This window comes from Vombatus ursinus, unplaced genomic scaffold (genome assembly GCF_900497805.2).
Source record: "Vombatus ursinus unplaced genomic scaffold, bare-nosed wombat genome assembly UNPS02015175.1, whole genome shotgun sequence".
NCBI classification, from domain to species: Eukaryota; Metazoa; Chordata; class Mammalia; order Diprotodontia; family Vombatidae; genus Vombatus; species Vombatus ursinus.
The window spans coordinates 6,363,134-6,385,723 of NW_020954953.1; the positions used below are offsets into that span (position 1 = coordinate 6,363,134).

Genomic DNA, 22,590 nt, shown 5'->3' on the forward strand with positions numbered 1-22,590 from the left:
GCTGTGACAACTACCACCTCATAACCCTTCCAACTGTCTCTTGGCCATTCTAACAAGATAAGTAAGATTAACACTTCAGGAATCATAAAGTAAACTAGTTTTAATTTTTACCCTGCCTTATGAAGATCATGTGAAAGGAGGCCTAAAAACCTGGAGTATTCAATTGTCGGCTGATTTTGATCTTTCACCTCTAAATAAAAATAAATTCCTTAAGATGTAGAATTAGGTTAGTACTTCTAGACATCAGGCAATATCTAGTTAGGATTTTTCCTGGTGAAGTAAAAGGGAATGAAAATACAATTTTCTAGGCCTAAAGCAGTGTTTCTGATAATGAATTATATAAGCTTCCAGTGACAGAAAGCTTGTTTCTGCTGGGCCAGGAAGTAGGGTGCCCTGAAATTGAATGAGTTGTAATATTTTCTTCCCAGTTAAAATGTCAATATCTTATTATTAAAGGACCTCTCTTTCCTAATATAATCTGTAGGACTTTTTGTTGAGGTAAGACTGATTTAAAAAAAATCTATTTAAAGTCGTACTTTCATGCTAACCTAACTTTCTTTCTCTTCCTTTTGCGTCCTTTTTTTTCTTTCTTTCTTTTCATTTTCTGCTCTTTCATTTCCTTGTCTTGCCGTTTTCTTCCTTATATAACCTTTGAAAGTCTACTTTGTGTAAGGTACTGGGATAAATGCCATGGGGGATACAGAGATTAATAAAGACCCATTCTGTGTTTTTACTAGTGGAGTTCAGGCAGTTAAAAGTACCCTGAGAAGAGGCATAAACAATTCAGAAGAAGTCTCCTTCAGAACTTGGATTCAAGAACACATCTCTAGTCCATTGAACACTGAAGTTGGATTCAAAAGCCCTCTGAGTTATAGGCCCAGCTTTTCCATTAACTTGCTGTATGACTTAGAGCAAGTTACTTAACCTCTCTATATCTCTTAATCCATGTCTATCATGTTACAGATAAAGAGATTACCTCTATAAAGAGATTATCTCTAAGATTCTAACATCCTTAATGTTCAATGATTCATTAACGTTCACTTTCAGAATCTTCTTTGAAAGCTCTCTGTGTACAATAGGTCATCTTCCTATTGGGTTGGAGGGGAAGGTAGGCTGGGTTTACTAATATCCCTAAGTATAAACTAGCAAGAAGTTTTTATATGAGTTTTCTGAACTTCACCATGAAGTTGTTTAGGACTTTCTAGGTATCAGTTTTCATAGAATCAACTGTTAGAACTTTAAGGGATCTTAAAAAGCATCTAATTCAATCCCGTTTGTCTAAACAAATAAGGAAACTGTGAGGGCCAAATAGCCAGAGAAGTTAAAGTACTTGCCCAAGGTCATGGAACTAATTCAATGGTTTATTCATTCAACAGATCTTTATTCAGCTGCAAGATGCAGACACTAGTTTTCATTTCAAGTATCCTTATCCTCTACCAAAAGGGAAGCCTTCACTTCATACACAAAGGAGTCATTCATTACAAAATTCTCAGCATGTGGGGTTTGACTATAAAATATAATACTCCAAGTAATATGTGTAATTTTGTGGAATTGATAATTAGGAGATGTCAATAGGAGAAGTATTATCTTTTGATGAATTTCTCTCTTTTTAACCTTTTGCCACCGCCAAGGAGGTTTTGGGTGGATTTGTGAATTATTAAACTAGACTTGGGTAAGAAGATTAAGTTTTCATTACTAACACTTTCCTTCTGTGGGGAATTGTTCATAAATAACTCATTATGAAAGGGAGCTGTTTAAAGCAGGTAATTGCTCATTAAGAGGCCTCTGAAAAATAAAAACAAAGATTTTGAGTCAAAAGTCACTTCAAGATAATGTAGCAAGAATATTAATCTACCACTTTTATATTCAGAAGGAAAAGGTTAATGGGAATTTTAATGGAAGTGTGCCTTAATAGAATTTGAAGTCAGCAAATCTGAAATAAGCTGCTGTTTGGATACAGATCTAGAGAAGCTGGATCTATAAATGTTAAGTTAGTTAAAAGAAGAGAGCCCCAGTTGTCCTTTAAATATGACAGAAATGCAACCATTGTTATATTGCAGTTAGCATTTCAAAATGTTTTGTAATGGCTAATTAGCTGAAAAGTCCTTTTCAAATATGTTACTTATAATGTTGCCCAGTTCTTTGGTTCAAGAAACCAAGACTTGAGTTATTAAAGGCAGTTTCCCAAGAATAATCACAAAACTGATACATCCAAATATTGAGGTCAGATTTGGGAGAGAGGTTCAAGTGTGAAAGAATTCACTTAGACCACTTTCTCTTAACCAATGGGTGCTTTTTATTTTATGTGAAAAAGCATCACGGGCCTCATTAGTGAGAAGCTAATGAAAAGGCCCTAATATTTGGAAGGATCAGGCTTATATAGACATAAAGCAATACAGCCTGACAATGTTCAGGATGATGTAGTTTTAGGGTTTTATGGTGGTTAAAGATAAGGACGGGATAAGGAAGATGGGAAGTTTTATGACACAGGATGAGGGGGGAAAGGACCTCAAGTCACAGGATCTCAAGTTTCAGGAAGGGCTACAGAATGAGCCCCAATCCCCTCTCAGGAGGGTCTTCACAAAGTACTGGAAAAGCAACCCTTAATAATCTTTTTAAACCTTAGGGCACCAAATGCTATATCCACGTCACAAACTTAGATAGATCTTTACTAATGGCACGAAGATTGGCTATAGTCATCGCCTGTAACAGGTGGTAGATTCTAACAGTAAATATAATCCATTCTATACTAAATAGATATGTGTGTGGCCATTGTATGCCTCTTGGTAATTGGGTCTCATTGATTACTTTTTACATAGCTTGTAGACACAAAAACAGTCAACCATGTAGTTAATCAAATTAGGATTTCATGTTTCAATTTAAAGCCTCACATTGTCTTCCTGGCTAGATTTTTAGGAGAAAGGAGGTGGGGGGCTGGGGAAGTTGGTTACTACCATTTTTTAAAAAAGGTTTATTGATGCCTTTTTTTTTTTTTTTACTCTTTTGTGATTTCTTGTTCTCTTCATCCTTCTCTCTCTCTCTCTCTCTCTCTCTCTCTCTCACACACACACACATACACACACACAAACAATTTGAAACTACAAAAAAACCTCAGAGATTAACTAGTTCAACCCTTTGATTTTACAGATGAAGTGAGAACACAGGCTAAGTGACTTGCCCAAGGTCACACAGTGACAGAGTTGGAGTCCTCAGACTCCAAATCTAGCACTAAGAAGAGAGGAATTATGTTTCATAAATTGTCCTCAGAGTCCCAAACTGGTCATAAGAAAATCCTCTGGAATTTTTTTTTTTTTTTTTTTTTGGTAAAGATTAGTTGGCCTTGGTAAAGGCAGGACAACGAGGTGGCTCAAAGGATAGAGCAGTGTACTTAGAATCAGAAGCCTTATCTTCATGAGTCCAAATCTGACCTTAGACACGTCAACCCTGTTTGCCTCAGTTTCCTCATCTCTAAAATGAGCTGGAGAAGGAAATGGCAAACCACTCCAGTTTCTTTGCCAAGGAAACCCCAATGGGGTTACAAAGGGTTGGAAACACAACTGCAATGCTAAAGGCAAAATAATGCTAAATTAAGGGTTAGTTTTCTATAGTGATCAACAAAGCCAGCTTCTGGGGCACAGTTTTGGTTTTTTTTGTTTGTTTGTTTTTTGTTGAGGCAGTTGGGGTTAAGTGATTTGCCCAGAGTCACACAGCTCATAAGCGTTATGTATCTGAGGCCACATTTGAACTCGGGTCCTCCTGACTCCAAGGCTGGAGCTCTATCCACTGCGCCACCTAGCTGCCCCATGGGGCTCAGTTTTAATACCATAATCAAGACCTATTGGCAGTCCTTGAAAGCCTGGGTTCCTGGTGCTTACTTTTCATGTGACCACAGGCACTATAAATGGGAACCAGGAAACACAATTGTCATAAAGGGTTATAGTCCTTTCAACATAGTTTTTTTTTTTAATAGAATGTCAACGACTACTATATTTAATCATTTATCTGTTAATCAAGGATCCTTGGTTCATCCCAACCAGTGCAGATCCCAGGCCTTCTTGTAATCTTTAGTTTCAGAGAGTTAGCTGAAGCTCGCAGGGTTTAAATGGCAGTGGTCACACAGTGTCAGGAATGAGATTTGAACTCGGGCATCCCCTAGCCTTGATAGCTTTCAGTTATTTAATAAAATAAAAATTATACACCTGAATCCTGTATATAATAAAAATTGAAGTATATATCAATCAAGTAAGGCAATAGAGTAATCACATAAAATTTAATTAAGCGTTTTGAGGTCTCTGGGAAACAGGCCATGTAGAAAAGGGGAGGAGCCAAAGGGAGAAAACAGACAGCCACAGGCCTCTGGGGAGAGGAGTGAATTAGGCAGGGGGGAGTTCCAGGGTCCTGAACTGAGGAGAGAATGGGATCTTAGGGGCCAGGAAGTAGCCCAGCTCTGCAGTGCCTCCTTTAAGTGCCATAGTTAATAACATGGATGTCATTGCCAAAGCCTTGTTGACAAGTGTGAACCACTATAAATGGAATAATTGCAAGTGAAGAACTATTTGTCTTGGTTTGAATGCCAACACAGAGAGAAAGACTAAGCTTTTCTAGGAGCAGGGGGGGACACAAAGAGCAATGGATTGCTTCTCTGCGGGGATCTTAGTCCATTTGGGATGACATAGGAGCATGAACAAATGACTAACAATACTGGGTTGTGAGTGATGAAAATGAATGATTTTAGAAGGCAGATGAATCCTGTTAAAGACATATTTATATTCTTGTTAGGCAGACCATCCCCCCCTCCCTGATTTTTCCCTCCAGGATTTGGACTAATTCAGGGGATGTGCCAGGGCTACTTCTCACCAAAGTGTTCCTTGATATCACGGATAGCTACTTTTCACTAGTACTAACATTTGTTCTTTCGCTTATTGTTATGGAAAGTGATAAGCTTATAGGGAGAGGTGCAAAGTCCTATGAGAACTAGGAAAGAAAGGAGATATATCTCGTTGGAGGGGGAGGGGGTGGAGACATCCAAGAAGAATCAAAAAAAGTTTCAAGAAGGGAAGGGGATACCACTGAGCCTTGAAAGAGGGAGAGGATTTCAGCAGGCATCAGGAGCCATTTGATGGTTCCCAGTGTGAATTTTTCTCAGTTTACCAAACCCTGTGGTTTTTTTGTTTTTGTTTTTTTTTTTAAATATAGCCTGCCTTCGCTCCTAAATGTGCTCTGGGTTGTTAGACCTTTAGCCTGATAGCTCTGCTGATAAATGGTTAGCCGGTTATTAGAAGCCTAGTATCAGATAAGTGTCTCCCTGTGAGCTCATGTGGATGAGATGTCTTTCTCTTATTAATGTTTAACTTACAGTAACACCACTAGGGAGTTTGTTAAAAGGTAGTTAGGTTTCCTGTTTTGTATTTTTTAATATTTACCTAAAAATAATAGAATAAAATTGTGCATTCAAATGTAAAATTTTGTCTTTTAAAAAAGAAAAACATAGGCATCAGGTTTGCTGTTTTTTAAATACTCACCTGAAAATATTAAAATGAAATTGTACATTCAGATGTAAAATTTTGTCCTTTTAAAAGAAAAACACAGGCATCAGGTTTGCTGGTTTTTTAATAATCCACGTACAATTTTATCCTTTAAAAAATGGGCATCTGATATTAGTTCTCCATTTCTATGTGATTGAAATACAAAAGATCAGTCCCTGTAACCATGAGTGTGTTAAAGAAGAGTAGATTAGACGTCGGCTCCATTCAGTATTTTCTTGCAACCCTCTCTTTTTAAATCAGAAGTCAATGTCTTTGCGATATTTTTCCAGTACCACTTTGTATGTTCAAATGCCACACCCTCTGCACTTAATTCTTAAGACTTAACCATTCCTTTTCTTTCCTTGCTCTTCACAATGTAGGTGAATAGTGCTAATGACCCTTGGTCAAACTGGAATGCTGGCAAATCTGGGAACTGGGAAAGCACAGATGGTTGGGGAACCAAACCAGAAGGTGCCTCTGCTCAGAAGAACACTTCCAACAACTGGGATGCTGCCTTTGGCCATCCACAGGCCTACCACGGGCCAGGTGAGAGAAGGCTCTTCTGAGCCCTTAAAGGAACCAGGTCATCCACCTTCAATACACATTTTCATGCATGTTAAACAGTCCCTCAGGACTACTTTACTGGGAGAATCCACAAACACTCTTTGTTCTGCCCTCACCAGATGTTGGCGGTTGATGTTCTTTTCAAAATACAGACAAATGTCAATTATCCACAAAGGGATCATCTGCTTTGTAACACCTGAGGATGTCTCCACCTCCTTTACTGCACATTTGGGCCTTAGGACTACAGCATAGAAGGACTCAGGCTCTTTTTGTGTCCCAAAGCTAAATTTAAGTCTCATCTTTACCAGTCTTTCCTCTGCTATTGGTTGATGTGATTTGTGCCACTCTGTGCCCAGGGTTAGCGCAGGGAATTGAAAACTGACAGTATGACAAGAAACTTTGATAGGCACAACATGGAGGCGGCCTTTTGAATCAAAGCAGAAGTAGTCAAGAGTGCCTAGAAGTCCAGACTGCTGGCTGATTCTGGGAACTCCTCTTCTAGAATTCTCTGTTTTCTTCTTCCTTCACTTCCGTAAATCTCTTCGTTTCTGCATAATAAGGCTGAGTGCCTAAATTCCTCATCCTCTCCATGTAGAAACAGCCCACTTTAAAAGGAAGTTTGAAAGGAAGCATAAATCAGCAAGACAGTTTTGAAAGTAACCTCTGGAACTATATCTTCTTTTTAAAAGGGAAGGAAATATGAAATGGAGATTCATGGTTTCCTACATAGCACTTTTTTGTGTTGCACCGTGTTTGGGTTTTGTGTTTGGAAATGCTCTTTTTTGTGACTGTTTAAGTTCGGAATAAAAAATATAGTGAAACAAAAACAAAAAAAAAAAGACGCCTGCTGCCTTTCACCAGGGAAGCAACATCGCAGATTAGCTGGGATGTTGGCACAGACTGAACGTGGAAATTGGAAAAAAGGGAGGGAGCTCTGCCTGTCAGGGGCACCACTATTTCCCCAGAGAATCTTAGCATTAGAAGTCATTTAGTGAGACCTCCAGGCCTGGGCAGGAATCCCCCTCCCCCTCCTCAGCATATGTAAGAGGTGGACATTCAGGCAGAGGATGGGTGACACCCTACCCCACCCCGACGCCAGCCAAAGATAAGGAAAGATCTTATTAATTCACTAGGCAGCCCACTGACTTTTGGGGTAACCCTGATTGTGAGAAAATTCTTCCTTTATTGAGTCAGAAAGGTCTGCTCTGGGGGCAGCTAGGTGGCGAAGTGGATAGAGCACTGGCCCTGGAGTCAGGAGGACCTGATTCCGCCTCAGACACGTAACACTTAGTAGCTCTGTGACTCTGGACAAGTCACTTAACCCCAATTGCCTCGCCAAAAAAAAAAAGAAGATCCACTCCATTGCTCGTATTTGCAGTTCCCCTAGACTTACACAGAGTGAGTGCCATGTTATAATACTGTGCAAACTGTAACTCTAATTTAGAGTCAGAGCTTTTCTACTTACTTCCTCTGTGACCTTAGGCAAGTAACCTCTCCAAGCCTCAGTTCATTTGTAAAATGAGGGGAAAAGAAGGGGAATAAGTATTTTTATAGCACCTACTGCATGCCAGGCACTGTACTTAAGCCCTTTACAAATATTATCTCATTTAATCCTCACCACAACCCTATGAAGTAGGTGCTGTTATTATCCCCATTTTACAGTTGAGGAAACTGAGGCAAACGGAAATTAAGTGACTTGCCCAAGGTCACACAGCTAGGAAACCTCTGATGGCCCATCACTCTATATCCACAGAGCCACCCAGCTGCTTCTAAAATGAAGAGGCTGCACTAGATGGCTCTGTGCTCTCTCTTCCCGATGACACCTGTCTTCAGGTATTTGATGACAACTCTACTGTCCCTCTGAGTTTGTCTTCTTTAAGCTAATTAGTCCAATGGCAGTTTCAAATCTCCCCACTTCCCTGGTTCCTCTATTCCTCTAGAATAGTTTTTTTGGTCCATGCCTTTTACATTCTGAAGAGAGCGTAGGTGTGGCCTGTCCTCTTCTGGGTCCATCCTTCCTGCTTGTGAATGCTGAACTTCTAATGACGAATCATAAAATTATGTTGAACGTTGTGATTCAGTGGAAAGAGCATGAGACTTGGAGCCAGCTAAGGCCTTGCTTGATTCAAGTCCCATCTCTGATACTTACCGCGTTTCCATGGCTACGTGTCTTAGCCTCTCGGAGCCTCTGTTTCCTCATGTGTAAAATGACGATAGTAAAACCTGTAATAGCTACCTCCCAGGGCTGTTGTAAAGATCAAACGACATGGTGTGTACAGAGCACTTTGTAAACCTCAACAGTCTATAAAAGGCAGCTGTCATCATTATTGTCTTTATTATTATTATTAGCCTCCCTGAAAACCACATTACATATTGGCTTGTTCCAAGCTTATGGCCAGCTAAAACCTTGTCTTTCCTTGTTCAGAACGCCTTGGTGTTCATGTTTCCTTTCTTTCTTCTTTCTCTCATATCCAGTGAAGCCCCCTAGAGTCTGCCTCTGTAATTTCTCTCAAACCCATCCCCTCCTCACAGTTCCCACTGTTAACACCTTAGTGTGGGCCTCTGTTACCACCTGTCTGGGCTATAGGCCTCTAACGTTCTTTCTCCCCTGCTCCAGTCTATGCTTCCTAGTCCCACAACCTGGCATAAAGTCCCACCAGCTCATATTATCACTCCCCCTTTTCTCTCTCCCCCCTTTCCTCCCTCTTCCTTTCACCAGACTGGAAGTCACAAGCCAGTTCATACTCTGATTGGCATAAAAGCTTTGACCTTCATTTTTCCAAACTGGGACTTCATACCTCTCTTTGGTCAGACTGGTGGCCCTTTGCTTCTGGAGCCTCACCGTATTGGGGCTTAACTAAATTCAAGGACTCAGTCGGCTCTAGTCCTACTATCACTCAGAGCTCTGGAGCTCAACCAATTCACCAGCCTCAGCTTCCCCAAGCAGCAAGAGTTACAGGCTTTCATCACCACACCCAGCATCGTTCTACTTTTCTTTCTTTTTTAAAAAAATTTTATTTTTTAAAATTTATTTTATTTTTAGTTTTCAACTTTCACTTCCATAAGATTTTTGAATTAAATTTTCTCCCTCTTTCACCCCCCACCCCCACAGCACGAAATCCAATATAGGCTTTACATACACATTCTTGTTAAGCATATTTTCCCATTAGTCGTGATGTAAAGAACAATTAGAACTAATGGGAAGAACCACGAGAATGAAGCAATAAAACAAAACAGCAAAGGAAAAGGAGAGCAATTAGTATGCTTCCGTCTGCATTCAGACGGAATTTCTTTCTAATTCTTTCTCTTGGTGTGGATAGCGATTTCCATCATGAATCTTTTGTCGTTGTCTTAGATTCTTGTGTTGCTGTGAAGAGCCAGGTCTATCAAAGTCAGTCATCCCATAATATGGCTGTTACTGTGTACAATGTTCTCCTGGTTCTGCTCATTTCACGCTGAATCCGTTCATATAGATCTTTCCAAGTGTTTTTGAATTCTATCTGCTTATCATTTCTCATAGCACAATAGTATTCCATTACATTTATATACCACAACTTGTTTAGCCATTCCCCAGTTGATGGGCATCCCCTCAATTTCCAATTCTTTGCCACCACAAAAGAAACTGTTATAAATATTTTTGTACATGTGGATCCTTTTCCCATCTTTATGATCTCTTTGGGATACAGCCCTCGAGGTGCTATTGCTGGGTTAAAGGGTATGCACAGTTATATAGCCCTTTGGGCATAACCCCAAATTGTTCTCCAAAATGGTTGGATCATTTCACAATTCCACCAACACTGTATTAGTGTTCCAGTTTTCCCACATCTTCTCCAACATTTATCATTGTCCTGTTTTGTCATGCTATCTGTCATTTTAAGGAAGACTCCATTTATTCCTATGCTCTCTAGTGTTTTTAATAGGAATGGGTGTTGTGTTTTGTCAAATGCTTTTTTCTGCATCTATTGAGATAGTCATATGATTTCTGTTAGTTTTGTTGTTGATATGGTCACCTATGCTGATAGTTCTCCTAATATTGAACCAGCCCTGCATTCCAGGTCTAAATCCTACCTGGTCATAGTGTATTATATGTTATCCTCAAGATAAGTTGTTGTAATCTCTTTGCTAATATTTTATTTAAAATTTTTTCATCTATATTCATTAGGGAAATTGGTCTATAATTTTCTTTCTCTGTCTTGGCTCTTCCTGGTTTAGGTATCAGCAACATATCTGTGTCATAAAAAGAATTTGGTAGGCCCCCTTCACCTATTTTCCCAAATATTGTGTATAGTATTGGAATTAGTTGTTCTTTAAATGTTTAATAGAATTCACTTGTAAATCCATCTGGCCCTAAAGATTTTTTTCTTAGGGAGTTCATTGATGGCTTGTTCAATTTCTTTTTCTGAAATGGTGTTAAGTATTTTATTTCCTCTTCCGTTAATCTGGGCAATTATATTTTTGTAAATATTCATGCATTTCATTAAGATTGTCAAATTTATTGGCATATAGTTGGGTGAAATAGCTCCTAATTATTGTTTTGATTTCCTCTTCATTGGTGGTGAATTCACCCTTTTCATTTTTGTTGCTGGTAATTTATTTGTTTGTTTTTTTAATCAAATTAACCAAAGGTTATCATTTTATTGATTTTTTTTTCCATAAAACCAGCTCTTAGTTTATTTATTAGTTCAATAGTTTTCTTAATTTCAATTTTATTAATCTCTCCTTTGGTTTTCAGAATTTCTAGTTTGGTATTTATTTGGGGATTTTCAATTTGTTCTTTTTCTAGCTTTTTTGTTTGCATGCCCCATTCATTGATCTCTTCTTTCTCTATTTTATTCATATAAGCATTTAGAGATATAAAACCTCCCCTAAGGACTGCTTTTGCTGCATCCCATAAGTTTTGGTATATTGTCTCATTATTGTCATTCTCTTGGATGAAGTTATTGATTGTTTGTATGATTTGTTGTTTGGCCCATTCATTCTTTAGGATTAGATCATTTAGTTTCCAATTAATTTTTAGTCTGTCTTTCCATGGCCCTTTATTACATGTAATTTTTATTTCATCATGATCTGAAAAAGATGTGTTAATATTTATGCCTTTCTGCATTGGATTGTGAGGTTTTTATGCCCTAGTACATGGTCAGTTTTTGTGTAGGTGCCATGTACTGCTCAGAAAAAGATATATTCCTTTCTGTCCCCATTTAGTTTTCTCCAGAGGTTAATCATATTTAACTTTTCTAAGATTCTATTGATCTACTTAACTTCTTTCTTGTTTGTTTTGTGGTTAGATTTATCTAGTTCAGAGAGGGGGAGGTTGAGGTCCCACACTAGTATAGTTTTGCTGTCTGTTTCTTCTTGTATCTCCCTTAACTTCTCCTTTAGGAATTTGGCTGCTATACCACTTGGTACATATATGTTTAGCCATGATGTTACTTCATTATCTGTGGTACCTTTTAGCAGGATATAGTTTCCTTCCTTATCTCTTTTAATTAGATCTATTTTTGCTTTTGCTTTGTCTGAGATCAGGATCGCTACCCCTGCCTTTTTTACTTCAGCAGAAGCGTAATATATTCTGCTCCAGCCTTTTACCTCTGTATCCCTCTGCATCAAATGTGTTTCCTGTAGACAGCATATTGTAGGTTTATGGTTCTTAATCCACTCTGCTATCTGTTTCTGTTTTATGGGAGAGTTCATCCCATCCACATTCACAGTTATGATTACTATCTGTGTCTTCCTCTCCATTCTATTCCCCTTCCCCCTCGTTTATGCTTTTTTCTCTCCTTTTTCCTTTTCCCTCCTCAGTAGAGTTGTGGCTTCAACCACCGTCTCCTTCAGTCTCCCCTTCCTTCTATTAGCCCCGCCTCTCTTTTCCCTTTACCCTTTCTATTTCCTATAGGGTAAGTTAGATTTCTGTACCTAACTGATTATGATATTCCCTCTTTGAACCAAATGTGATAAAAGTAAGGTTCAAACAATGCTCATCTCCCTCCCTTCTTTCCCTCTAATATTCTTGGTTTTTATGCCTTTTCATGTAATGTAATCAATCCTTGTCTGCCTTCTCCTTTCTTTTTCTCCCAGTACAATCCCTTTTCTCCATTTAATTAGATTTTTTACCATCCCATCAAAGTAAACTTAAACCCAGCCCTCTGTCTAAGTATACCCCCTTTTAAATGTCATGATGACAATACAGTTACAAATATCATCTTCCCTTGTGGGGATGTAAACAGTTTACCCTCATTGGTAATATAATGGGGGTTTTTTTCTTTCCTGTTTAACTTTTTATACTTCTCTTAAGTCTTGTATTTGAAGGTCAAATTTTCTGCTGAGCTCTGGTCTTTTCATCAAGAAGGTTTAGAAGTCCCCTATTTCATTGGATGTCCATTTCCTCCCCTGAAAGATTATGCTCAGTTTTGCTGGGTAGTTGATCCTTGGTTGTAATCCAAGCTCCTTTGCCTTATGGAATATTGTATTGCATGCCCTCTGATCTTTTAATGTAGAAGCTGCAAGATACTGCATAATCCTGACTGGGGTTCCATGATATTTAAATTGTTTTTTTCTGGCTGCTTGCAGTATTTTCTCTTTGATCTGTTGTTTTGGAATTTAGCTACTGTATTCCTTGGCATTTTCAATTTGGGATCTCTTTCAGGAGGTGATAGGTGGATTCTTTCCATGACTAATTTGCCTTCTGGTCCTTGGACCTCAGGTCAGTTTTCTTTGATGATTTCCTGGAGGATATTGTCCAGATTCTTTTTTTCATCATGGTTTTCCAGTAGACCAGTAATTTTTAAATTGTCCTTCCTGGATCTATTTTCCAGGTCAGTTGTTTGATCAATGAGGTATTTTATGTTTTCTTGTATTTTTTCATTCTTTTGTTTCTGTTTGACTGATTCTTGCTCTCTCGTAGTCATTAGCTTTCACTTGCCCCTTTCTAATTTTTAAGGAGTTGTTTTCTTCTATTGGATTTTGTACTTTCTTTTTCATTTGGCCCGTTTTACTTTTTAAGGAGTTCTTCTCTTCATTGAGTTTTTGTGCCTCCTTTTCCATTTGACCAATTCTACTTTTTAAGGACTTGTTTTCTACAGTTAATTTTTGTCCTTTCCTTTTCAAGCTATTGATTCTCTCTTGCATACCTCTCATTTCTTTTCCCAATTTTTCTTCTACCTCTCTTATTTGACTTTTAAAATCCTTCTTGAGCTCTTCCAAGAAGGCTTTTTGGGCTTGAGACCACTTCGTATTCCCCTTTGAGGTTTCGTATGTGGGTATATTAACAATGTTGTCCTCTTCTGAATTTGTGTCTTGATCTTCCCTTTCCGCAAAATAAGAATCTATGTTCATTTTCCCTTTCTGCTTTTTTTTCATGATGTTTGCCTATTCTCTGACTTTTTACCAAAAAAAAAACAAAAAACCCAAAACTGTTGAGTTCTCCTGCTGGAGTGAAGGGGGCACTTACTTAGTGCTTCTTTTCCTACTCCCTGGGGCCTTGCACTTGAATGTTTGGCTCCTGGTCACCTGGGCCTTGCACAGGGATGTTTTGCTGCTGCTGAGTTTCTGTCAGCCTGAAGCTTTCCTTCTGGAGTGTTGTGTTTCTCAGAGTTGTGTTGAGGGACTGGGTAATTCCACTTCTGGAGAACGCTGTCACCTGTGGTCATTTTCCGAGTTGGTGTTTACTAGTTCCCCTTCCTGTGTTGAGGTTCTCAGGGATCCTGGTGGTAGCATTTGCCTGTTCCACCATGGGTCTTAGGATCTCCCAGTGGTATGCTGAAGTGGGGCTTGCCGCTGGTTTGCTGGGACATCTCCAATCCTGTACTGCTCCCCCTCCCCCAGAGCGAGAAAGGCCTTTCCTGTTAATCCCCCCAAGCTTCCTGGGGTACAAGATTGCTGTGCCCTGCCTTTTTGCTGGCTCAGGGTTTTTCCTGGGTCGGTATTTTCTGGGCTTTCAGAAGTCAGTGAGGGAGAGTAAGAGCAGCTTATTTCCTACTCTGCCAATCCTCCATTCTGCCGTTCAGGTTGTTATCTCATACGGTTTCTTTCCGTATGTCCTATACTTCGTCCAGATTGGTCCACTCACATTTGCTAATGTACCTCCATACATCAGGTTCCCTGTATTTGGAATAGCCTCCCCTCCACCTTGAATTCCTACTCATCTTTTAAAGCCCATATTGCATTATAGCTTAACAAAATTAACCTTGAGAGACTTACCTAGCTGCGCCATCAAGATGGGAACAAAGTCCTATGAACATAGGACAGGTGGTACCAAGAGGTGGGAGAAGAAGACAAAAGAAACATGAGAGACAATCTTCCCATTTCAAAATTTTGTCTCACACCTTCCCTGCCAGGTTATACTGTTTGAGATGAGAACATGAGGGTGAAAAGACTCGTTATATCTGAAAACATTACTCTATATTCACCATCCTTCTACTCCATCTTCTTATAATTGGCTGTTACCTTTTCCTATGGGCACCAGAATGAGGATGATCTGTTTTCTTTCTCTTCTGTTCCTCACAGCAGCTGCCGGGGATGAGGATGACTGGGATGAAGATTGGGATGACCCCAAGTCATCACCTCCTACTTATTTTAAGGATGTAGAGTCCACTGAGGCCGGTGGGGCCCAACGAGGCAACGCTCGTGCTAGTGGTGCTTCTATGAAGATTCCACTTAACAAGTAAAGTCAAAAAAAAATCTTGGTTCTTTTAGTCTTGAATATTAACTTGAAAGTTTATTTGTAGGAGCAGTCTTTTTTTTTTTTTTAACAGTCTCTTTCTATTGAATTTAATGACATTTGAGAGGCAGCCTAGCTTAGTGTACAGAGCACTGGACCTGGTGTCAGAAAGACCTAGGTTCAAATCCTCCCTCAGATACTAAGTGACCCAGGGCAAGTCATTTAACTTCTCTGAACCTAGTTTTCTTCTAAGTACAGTGAGGGAGTTAGGGTTTCTAAGGTCCCTTCAAGCTCTAAATCTGATCCTGTTCTATAATCCTGTCATCTGAATCCCTAGAATATTCAGAGATACTGTTAAAAACTCATTAAATATTGAGCTTTGCCTCAGGATGTCAAATGAAAAAAACTACAGCATATCAAGCTTAATTCCATTTTAGTTTTCTTCCATTCTACTGATACTTTTGAAAGTAAATAACCATCAGGGGTTGCTGCTTTATTTTGTTGTTGCTGTTTAATTAACCTTTTTACCTGGTAGTTTACATTTTTAATAAAATTATTTGTAGAAGCATTCCTTATTGGGAAGGTGTGGTAACATAGTGCATTTTTATCATACTGGGATTTTAGGGTAAGAAACACTGAGAAATAGAATTTATGACTTTCTTGAGATTCAGCCAGCAGTATTCCTCTGACGAACAACTTTGTGACTGATATTTACAAAAACCTCATTGATTTCATTTTAATCTTAGTAGTATTCACAGTCCATTTTTCAGTGTAGGTGTCATAAAGTTGTCCTATGTCTGAAAATCATTAAAAGCAGCATAGTAAATTGTGTGGTTAATGAATATAACCTGGGGCAGCAAGGTGACATAATGTATAGAGTGGCAGGCTTGGAGTCAGGAAGGTTCATCTTCTTGAGTTCAGATCTGGCCTCAGACACTTACTAGCCTTGTGACCTTGGGCAAGTCACTTAACCCTGTTGCCTTGCTTTCCTCAGCTGTAAAATGAGCTGGAGAAGGAAATGGCAAACCACTCCAGTATTTTTGCCAAGAAAACCCCAAATGGGGTCACTTCAAGTCAGACACAACTGAAAAATGACTGAACAAAATAAATAAAACACATAAATTTAGTAACTCTTATTTAGACTTCAGCCTATTTGTTACCTCATTTAAATTAGCATATTTTGATTGCATAATTAAATTCATTAACCATTTGTTAAGCCCAGGTTCTGTACCATACCAAAGTGAAATAGTCTCCACCCTCAAGTCAGCAATATGTACATAGGTAAATAAATACAGAAAATATATAAAGTCATTTTGGGAAGGAGGAAGTGCTCGCAAGTAAGAGAATCAGAGAGGGCCTTGTATAGGAGGTAACACCTTATCTGAGAACATGACAGGCACAAGGTATAGAGGTAGGAAATGGAATGATACCTAAGGGAAACAGCCTTGGGCTAGAACATGGAATTCATGGGAAGTGAATAAATATGTAATAAGCCTAGAAAGGTCAACTAATGCCATACTTTTAATAAATTTGCCTTCTCTTTGTGACATTGTTCAATTTTGTGTTTAATTACATATATGCAAAATAAAGCCATTCACTGACAACTTTTTAAAATGCATTTTTAAAGTAGTAGATATAGTTAATAATTTTTATTGAAATTTTATTATTAAGATTCTGACAAATTTTTTTTTCACATATTAAGCTGAAAATAAGGGCTGTTTAAAGTCCCAGCAAGTTTAAATATGTCTTAAAAGACCACTAAAGGGTAGGGTTAACATTTAATTTTGTCAGTGTAATGAGGCAGTATCATATATTGATGTTTTTCTGCTGCTAAGTGAATTTTTACATGTGGAAAAAGAAAAACTTAAATTTTCCATTGGTTTGAAAGCCTTCATTTTACAATGATTTTCTATTAAAAATGGCATTAATTTTATTTCTTTCGTGAATTATTAGGAGGCAGCTCCTAATGGTATAGTGGTGGTATAGTGGATAGAGTGCTGGACTTGGAGATTGGAAGACCCCAGTTCGAATCCTGCCTCAGACACTTAGTAACTGTGTGACCCTGGGCAAGTCACTTAACTTCTATAAGCCTCAGTTTCCTCATCTGTAAAATGGTGAGAACAATACCGCCTATCTCATAGAGTTGTTATAAAGATCAAATCTGTTAACACACGTAAAGTGCTTTGCAGATGTTAAAATGCTATATAAATGCTTTTATTTTTAGAGAAATACAGGCATATAAAATTAAAATAAAAGCCATTCTTCTCCAAAATAAAAGTTTTATTAGTTGCCCAGAAAGCACGAAAAAGTACTATAGCATTCCTCAAGTTGCTGTGTTTGAGTTGGATGAACGTCTTCCTTGCTAATTGCCAGTCATTAAATTACTTCTGGGTTATGTAGTTTCTTAAAAATTAAGATAACTGGAAAAGAGGAAAAGAGTATCAGTATAAAAAGGATTGAGGATTATGAAAAGCAACTTAATGAAGTTATTTAAAAGATCTGAAATTTGGAAATAGCACTGTGACTTTGAGTAGCTCACTTTGCCTATCTCTGAGACTCACTTTCCTCATCTGTAAAATGAAGGTGTTGAACTCTGTGATCTCTGAAATCCTTTCCGACTCAAAAATTCTTTTTGACTCTAAGAACTCTTCTTCTGTGACTTATATTTTGTTAAATTTATAAAGTTAATATAATAACCTACTTGCTAACTGTTTGTCCTGTGTTCTGGACAAGCACCATGACATGCAAGTGAAATAGATTTAGGTGAGGGAGGGCTGTGCAAAGTCACCAGCCTCACTTTTCTCCTCCGGAGCCATCTAGGTCCAGTGGTCAGATATAGATCAGGACTACTGATCTATATATGAGAAACCCCAGGATGCAAGAGGGAAACCTTGGCCTTTTTAAGCTAAGGTCTTTAACAGGTCTCAGTTTGACTGAGGCAACACCCATTCAGGGATATAAGACTAGGTAAGAAATGAGACATAGAATGGCCTCTTTTACCTAGTCAAAAAAAAAGAAAGAAAGAAAGAAAAAAATAATCAAACTGGGTGGGAAAGACCCTCTAGGTTTCTGGCTAAAGAGGAACAATTACTATTTACATTCATTCTGAGCCATCAGGGCCAAAACAATAACCATTGAGTGGTGCTTTGGTAGACCCAATCAATGTTGTTGGCCAGTCAGTGAGAGCCTGAATGAATTGGGTTTAAGGCAAGGTCTTTAAAAAAGAAATCTAAGCAGCTTGGAGGCACACTGGATAGAGCACCTGCCCTGGAGTCAGGAAGACCTGAGTTCAAATCCGGCCTCAGACACAGCTTACTAGCTGTGTGACCCTGGTCAAGTCACTTAACCCCAATTGCCTCACACAAAAAAAAAAAAGGAAGAAAAAGAAATCTAGCTAGTAAATCCCAAGGATTCAGCCTTCAAAATTTACCTTCCTTTCAGCAGAACACCTCAGGTAAGGATATGATACCCCATGTGGAGAGTGGAGGGGCAAAGTTGCCCAACTGGGCCTGATACTATGTAAATGTGGTAGAGTTCTTTGGGTGCGGGGCTTAAAGAGTTAAATGCAAGGCATCCCAATTCTATATGCAGAGAGGCCCTGTGCATCTAAAGCTAACCCAGATTGTAGGTTGGGACTTGAGACAGGAAAGAAGAGCAATCAGTACTGTCTAGGACCTTGGTTGGAGCTAATGTGTATTTGGGGACAAAGGAGATAATAAAACTAACTTAAGTTCCCTAGGCATTCAGGTTCTTTTTCCCAGCTTAATTCTAGACTTAGCCAGAGAGGATGAAGTATGGTGCATCAATGCATCTTTCAGGTCCATTCCAAAGTAGACCTGTACTTCTAGGTCTCAATTGTGGCCTTAATCCTTGGACTTTCCTAGAATTGACCCCCTTTTTTTAGAGAGTTAAGAATGTTTTAAATCATGTGATATTGTGTAAATCATTTTTTAATCTGTTAATGTACTACCAGTGAGGAGTATCTATACTAAAATTGTTTAACACTAAACATTTTAGCTCTGTGTATTAACATTTGCTTTCCAGCTTTGAACCAACTTTCGTTTGGTTCTGTACTGATTTGTGGACTCTAAAATACTGGGTCAAATTAACATAAAGTTGAGCTCATTGTAGAAAATGTCACCTTTTTCTAAATTTACCACTCCTTCTAAGACTAGAATGTGACCATTTTTGGTGAAGCCATAAAATGACATTTCAATCAATCCAGTTACATCCCAGTAGTTGGTTGGTGGGGATGCAGAATAAGTAGTAGACAAAGACCCTGCTCTCAAGGACCTAACAGAATATTGCACAGAATGTGTTTAAGACTAGGAATGAGATTCCAAAGATGTGCCCAACAATGGCGACAGCAGTGTAGTAGGTAAAGGAAAAGGGATCTTGATTGAGCTGAATTGTATTGTTTTGGTCAAAGAATCAAAGATGCCAGTATTACTGTGAAGCAAAGAAAGATCTTTCCGTACTAAAGAAGGCCCTTGTAATAAGAATGTTCCAAGTTAGCATGCTTTTATGAGATCTACATTATAATGACTTATTTGAAAAATTACTACCAAGAAAAAAACCCCACCAAAGCTAAACACCCAAATAAAGGCATCCCCTTCTCAATAGTGACCTTTGGGAGATTGCTTGCTTATGTCATGGCTGTTGATATTGCTTAAATGGTCTTTGTAATAGCTTTCCAAGTCTGTAGCACTTCAAATATCCAGTTCCCAAAGAGGCTTTCCAAAGATGTTTTGAGTAATGGGATTAACATTGGAGTAATTTAATTATACCCCCACCCTGACCCAAATGCCAATTTTAGGAACCCTCATTGAAATGCATAAGTCCTTGAATGCTTGTTTAAATAAAATAATCAGTCTCCTTTCTCGTTAATCACACCTCAGTATGTGGCCAACTCAGGCTGCTAAGAGTTCCCTCCTGTAATCTGAATGAAATTTACCAAATTGTCCTATTGCCCTTCTTTGGGTGATAGAATTTTGTAGATTTAAGATAAACAGTGTCCCTGTAAATGTAGCACCTTCTGGAATAAAACTATTTTCTTAGTAGCTGCAGCTTGATTAAATGACTAATTGGCCATTGAGCAATCTGATTAGACTGGGTATCACTTACCACACCACTGTTTCTAGTGCGTCTATCTGAAAGACAAAACAAGGTGAAAATTGTTTCTAAAAAGCAAATGGGAATGGAAGGATTTGAATTCTTATAAGGAAAGATTGGGGAGCTCAACAGCATTTTATTCATTTATTTCTGTAATTAGATTTCCTGGATTTGCAAAACCTGGAATGGAACAATACTTACTGGCAAAGCAGCTAGCAAAACCCAAAGAGAAAATTTCCATCATTGTAAGTTTTTGGTTATTTTGTGTTTTTTTTTTTCCTTCCTTTAAACTGTTTTAATGATAATTTCAGTACTAAGAGAATTGTTTCCTTTGTGAAAGGTCTAAGATATACATACCCTAAATAACTGACATTATCCTTTAGTATTTAAGAATGCTAGAGATAATTAGGCTATTAGTGCCTTCATCTATGCTATTTAGATCTGTTTTCTTTCTCTTTTTAAGACCATTAGTAGTAAGAGTATGTAACTATAGATCACTTTGGAAAATCCTTTTTATCAGACCTTTGAGATGAGTTGATAAGCTTAATTTTTATGCCTCAGTTTATAGCCTAGAAAAATAAACATGCAGTATCAGAACATAGCACCTTCTCTAATGTCTACAGTAATCAGACTTTTTTTTTACCAGTCAGCCATCTGTAACATGAAGATAAGAAATGATCAGATTAAAAAACTGGTATTTAACGATACCATTGAGGATATTAGTCTGTGTCCTTTACTTAATATTTACACAGCTCACACATAAAGCATTGGGATTTCATCCACAAATTATGAAAGATAAGAATGCCAGATAGCTCAGGACATCCCAGCTGTGTGTCCTAAAATAAATGTATTTCAGGAATGGGAGCTGTGGATATATGCTGTCCCTATTCACTTACCCAGATTGGTTTGATGACTGAAGAAGCCTTTATCATAATAACCACAAGCACCAAATGAAGATAGAGAACACCATCCACCTTAGTTCATCCTCTATCACAAGATGTTGGTGGAGGAGCAGAAGTTATAAAACCTGTGTTCTTCCTTACTTGCACCCTCAGTCTTTTGATAAGCTTTGCAATTCTGTGAATTTCCAAAGTGGGAAAATGAGGCTAAGATTTCTCAGCGGTCTGCTACTCCCATAACCATGTTGGGAGCAAAGGACCAGGGTTTACCGTCATTAGCCTACTACAGAGTAGTAGGCTGTCACCATCTCTGATAAGTGTGCCAAAGGCCTGAATCCCTAATTATGTCATACAAGTTCAGGGGTAGGAAATTTTATTTTAAAGGGGCAGCTAAGTGGTGCAGTGGATAGAGCACCGGCCCTGGAGTCAAGAGGGCCTGAGTTCAAACCCAGCCTCAGACACATGATATTCACTAGCTGTGTGACCTTGGGAAAGTAACCCTGATTGCCTTACCCAAAAAAAAAAATGATCTGGTAGGAAATTTTATTTTAGAGTTCCCCTTCCTAGTGAAGGTAAACTAGTAAACCCAAAAGCGTTCTAACTTAAATTTATGTGGAATTTAGAATGAAAACAAATTTATACTCATAAATAAAGCATTCTTTGAGTATGGCATGTAATAAGGAAAAAAGATCTGACCCAGGATGTACGTATGTTACCTCCGTGAGATGTATATAGCAAAGAGATTTCTACTTGGAAGGGGCTTCTGTCCTGAAAAGAAAATTTTTGATCATGGACTGATTAGGATCTTTATGCTTGTCTGAAATGAAAATAATTTTTTTGTGGGACATTCTGCGTGCAGGTTGGAGATTATGGCCCAATGTGGGTTTACCCCACCTCTACATTTGACTGTGTTGTAGCAGATCCCAGGAAAGGCTCCAAGATGTATGGTTTGAAGAGTTACATCGAGTATCAATTAACAGCCACTGTAAGTGCCTCAAACATTTGTCAGAGCTAGAAGTGTGTCCAGCTTTCTTTCTGTGCATGGTGTTTATTTACTTGTTTTTCTCTTTCTCTGTCTGTATTTTACAGAACACTAATCGGTCTGTCAACCACAGATATAAGCACTTTGACTGGCTCTATGAGCGCCTTCTAGTTAAGTTTGGGTCAGCCATTCCAATCCCTTCCCTCCCGGACAAGCAGGTTACAGGTGAGTATATTGCAGATCTGAGCCCAGCAATTATAGAACAACTTGGAGAAATGAGGGTTGATCCTGCTGTATATCCAGTCTTTGAATTTGAAAAAGGCATCAGGGGAATCATAAAATGTCCATAGCAGTGAGGTGGTGCCACCGTGCAAATAGCCCTGGGCCTGGAATCTGGAAGAACCCAGTTTGAACCCTGACACGGAACACTTACTAGCTGGGTGACTCTGGACAAGTCACTTGGCCCCTGTTTGACTCAGTTTTCTTATTTGTAAAATGGGGGGTAATAATAACACCTCCCTCCCAGGGTAATTAATGAAATAATATTTGTAAAGTACTTAGTGCCTGGCATATAGTAAGTGCCATGTAAACGTTAGCTATTATCGTTGTTCTTGTTATCTTACTAATACTTTTATAATTATTCCAAATAGAGATACCATTTGGCTTTTCCCTACTCTTGTGAAATAGTAGTAGTGGAAGTTGCCTGGAGGAGCAGAGTATGTAATTTGGAAGAAATTCTTAGTGGGAAGTCTATCATTATTATCATTTATTATTACTATTATTATTTTAAAGCCTGCTGGAAACTCTGAGGCCCTCCTGATCTTTCTCAGGGGCCTTCAAGGAGTTTTAGTG

At 38.5% G+C, this 22,590-nt stretch overlaps 1 protein-coding gene across 2 annotated transcripts in view; it reads left to right on the forward strand.

Annotated features, from left to right (window-relative positions):
• Window positions 1-22,590, forward strand: part of LOC114031479 (sorting nexin-9) — a 131,230-nt gene that overhangs the window by 74,736 nt on the left and 33,904 nt on the right. Inside the window, exons 5-9 of one of the 2 annotated variants that reach the window (XM_027846563.1) lie at window positions 5,906-6,071; window positions 14,592-14,748; window positions 20,018-20,102; window positions 21,616-21,741; window positions 21,846-21,963. In XM_027846563.1, the coding sequence (XP_027702364.1) occupies window positions 5,906-6,071; window positions 14,592-14,748; window positions 20,018-20,102; window positions 21,616-21,741; window positions 21,846-21,963 (652 nt within the window). The remainder of the gene's footprint in view (window positions 1-5,905; window positions 6,072-14,591; window positions 14,749-20,017; window positions 20,103-21,615; window positions 21,742-21,845; window positions 21,964-22,590) is intronic. The other variant, XM_027846564.1, reaches the window with a different exon arrangement.